Raw genomic sequence first — 3631 nt, 5'->3', positions numbered from 1 at the left:
GATTATATTATAATCCAAAGTTATGTAGTTATTACATTAATATAAACAATGATTCAGTCAGAGCTTCTTCTTTTTTTGGATAATAATAATTCAGTCAGAGCTGATGACGAGGATACAATCTTAAATATTCATCTCCTTCCTTTCAGATTAATTCATTAAAAAGGGCAAGTATAATTTTACAGGAGTACTTATTTGAGAGATTGAATTAACTTTTTGTTAAAGATTTGTTTGTTTGTTTGTTAAAAGTTGACAAAAATACTTGAAAAAGTGAGACTTTAAAAAACTATACATAAACCCTTTTTTTTTTTTGAGAAACAAAATAAGTATTTTTTTTAGAAAGAGTTTCAACTTATGGCATCTGCTCCTGATGATAACTCTTTATCATTAGACGAAAACACCAATCGGTTTTTGATGTGAGCATGGATTAAATTCTAAATTTCTTATTTAACCGTCAGAGACATTACCAGTTGAGTTAATCGGAACCTATAATACATAAATAAATAAACTAACAAGCATAAAAAAATAAAATAAAATAAAAATTTAATCCAAACTCACCTATTGTAATGCAGTTGTGTTATGGCTAATGTAACATCTTCACTAAAGAAGCCCATGATGGAAAAACTAGTGGCTATTCTATTTGAATAGAGAATACCATGTGTTTTCTTTTGGATAAGGAAGATTTTTTTTTACTTTTTTATTCTTTTCACCAAAACAATTTGCACCATGGATTATTCATGATAGGTAATTGAGTGCCTCTTACCAGACGGTTCTGTAGGTCAAAAGTAGAAAGTTTGGTGGGGATTTTTTTTTTTTTGAGAAAGTGGCGGGGGGATGTTTTGTGGTGCTATATATGAGCTCCTTTGATAATGTTGTTATCGTAATAATATTAAAGTATTGTGAAAATATGTGTAAGTGAAAAAATATTATAAAAATATATGTTATGTGGTTTAAACAACAAAAATGATTGTACATACAACGTTCCAAACAGATTTTATATTCTTTGGTTCCCACTTCTTCAACTTTCTTTGTCCCCCCTCCACAGGTATAAACTACAAAGCATTGAATATTTTTAATTGAGAAAAAAACAAGAATGGATTATGATCGTTGCACATGTTACACGAGTCAGTGCCAATGCTGGGCTCACAAACCTCCTAATACTTTTTAGTCACTTGATCTTGAAGCATGTAACCTTATGTGGGGACCATTTTTTACTTTCAAGGGCTAAAGTTGTTGCACCTTTTTTACACTGATAAATGAGGCGGGAATTCTTTTCAGACCTTTGTCTAGTGTGAAAGGAAGTGCATCATCATTTTATGCACTTCTTTTTATGCCTCGACTCCCAAGCCAGAACACTTGGTGTTAACTTTTTTACTCTCTCTGGATCTGTAAAATATTTGTGTTTGTACTGGATACAAAGGATTTTGATGACAAACAACTGAAATTCATATTCTTGATTACAATTCAACTTATGAGCTCAATTCACTAGAGCAACAAAGCCAATTAGCCTACCCTGTTCTATACTGTAGCATCTTCCCTGAAAATTGAGATGAATCTAACTCCCCAAGTGACTGAAACCAAGTAAAGAAGCCAAGCACAGACTGTTGAACATAAGTTGTTCAAAAGATGCAGCTCTAAACAAGGCAAACCAGTTGACAGAAAATGGTACAGATTGTAATTGGTCATCCTTCTGGATGATGCTATATATATATATATATGATTTATTTGATAGAGATACAAATAATGTACAATGGATGCCTCAACTCTCCACATTTTGGACCCCCCACCAAACCAAATGATGGAGAAGGTTAAAAAATATCCTCTACTCTCTTTAACAATAACACACGGATCCTCATTTCATAGTGACCAGACTCACCAGAGGCTGTGAACTGGAGCTTATGTATAAGTCACACATGTACAACACAAGTAGTAGCACTATAAGCCCTCCAAAAACTCACACTTCAAGTGCATGTACTGGAGATCTTGATGCAGACCCCCCTTGTGATCTTGATTCCTCTATCTTTGCAGCCACCTCGGCCACAACTAGTCTAGTTAGAAGCAGCCCTGCCATTAGAGCTGCTGCCATCAACATTGTGAAAACTGCACTCCAGCTTGTAGAGGAAATATAACCTGTTATTAAAGGCCCTATAGCAGCCCCAACAGAGCCCGTGCCATCTATAATTGCCGTTACAGTTGCCAGTGCCCGGGAGTTCCCTTCAAGTGAACTATGGGTTCCCAAGTCAGCTGAAACTGCTGTTGTTATAAGAGCATATGGCCCATTAACAAACATGCCGGTGATGAACATGAGAATGATATTTACAGTCAAGGAAACATGTCCGTAGCTTCGATAGAAGAAGAGAGCAGGAATAGCACAGTACATGAAACTTGCAGCTGTTATGGCTCTGGCACCTAAGCGATCAGAAATGTGACCGGCTAGGATTCCTCCGAGCACACCACCAACATCAAACAATGTAGACAAGTTTCCAGCTGTGGTGCTAGATAAATACTTTCCATCAATAGCTGCAAAATGAAAAAACAGAAATGAGAATTGATCAAGGCGTTACTTTGGATGCCAATAACAAATTTTGTGAAGAAGTTGTTCGCTATGGTTGAGATTCAAAACTAGGAGAGACAAGTGTTTAAGCTAATTCATAGAAGACTCATTTAGTCCAATAACTTGTCACGAAGTTATTGAGTATAGTTGAGATTTAAAACTATGAGAATCGTGTGTTCAAGCTAATTCATAGAAGACTCATTTAGTCCAGTAACTCATAATATCCTTTCTCATCTCTTTTTTACCATCTTATAGTTGCAACTAAAAATGAACGCAAATTTAACCAAATCATAGGAACAAAAAAGCAAAAAAGCTAATATACCTGTGTGGGTAATGAAGAATGGAAGCCAGTAGAGAAATGTATAAGCAACCAATTTGGCAAAGAAAAGGCAAAGAGCAAAAGTAGCAACTCCTGGAATTTTCCATGCTGTTATGAACCCCACAGCTTTCTCCTTAACCACTGTCTCTGAATTTAACAAAGGTTCTGCTACTCCCTCGCCAATTTTCTTAGGAGAATGCAATTCATCATTTTCTTTATCAGTTCCAACAGACTCAGGATTAACAGGCAATATAAGAAAAACCACCAAGCCAATGAATACAATCATGAGACCAGGCACAACAAAGGACCAACCCCATCCATAGCTCAATAGAGCAGACGCAATCAAAGAACCTGTGATGTTTCCAATGGAAGTGTGAGCATTCCATATACCCATAATTAGCCCTCTCTTGCTCTTCCCAAACCAGTTACCAACCACTGCAACCACTGAAGGCCATCCAGTTGATTGGAACAAACCAGCAACCATTTGAACTACCAAAAAGTACCAAAAAGAATGAATGTTTCCAAAATATCCAACACCAAAGAGTGAAGTAAACAAACCGGTTCCCACCATTCCCACAGTTAAGAAGATCCTTAAATCCAATCTATCACCCAATTGACCTGAGAAGTACATTCCCAGAGCATAAACCCCAAGGAAAGCAACGTCGAGTTCTCCAAGCAATGCTGTACCATCTGGTCCATTAAATGGAGCCCAGCCATCCCCAGCTTTCCATGAAAGTTTAGCTGGTTCCTCAGAGTAAGAT

General features: G+C 36.6%; 1 protein-coding gene across 1 annotated transcript; it reads right to left on the bottom strand.

Annotated features, from left to right (window-relative positions):
* Positions 1 to 1667: 1667 nt before the first annotated feature.
* LOC112032564 (putative glycerol-3-phosphate transporter 1) lies at positions 1668 to 3627 on the bottom strand (the record flags this gene model as incomplete). The annotated part of the gene is made up of 2 exons (XM_065768164.1): positions 1668 to 2517; positions 2874 to 3627. Coding segments are annotated over 2 exons (1320 nt in total), but the record flags the coding sequence as incomplete, so codon positions are not given.
* Positions 3628 to 3631: the final 4 nt, after the last annotated feature.

Source organism: Quercus suber, unplaced genomic scaffold (genome assembly GCF_002906115.3).
Source record: "Quercus suber isolate HL8 unplaced genomic scaffold, Cork oak 2.0 scaffold_898, whole genome shotgun sequence".
Lineage (NCBI taxonomy): Eukaryota > Viridiplantae > Streptophyta > Magnoliopsida > Fagales > Fagaceae > Quercus > Quercus suber.
Note: the sequence above shows the minus strand (reverse complement) of the source record. Positions and strands in the feature narration are given on the sequence as shown.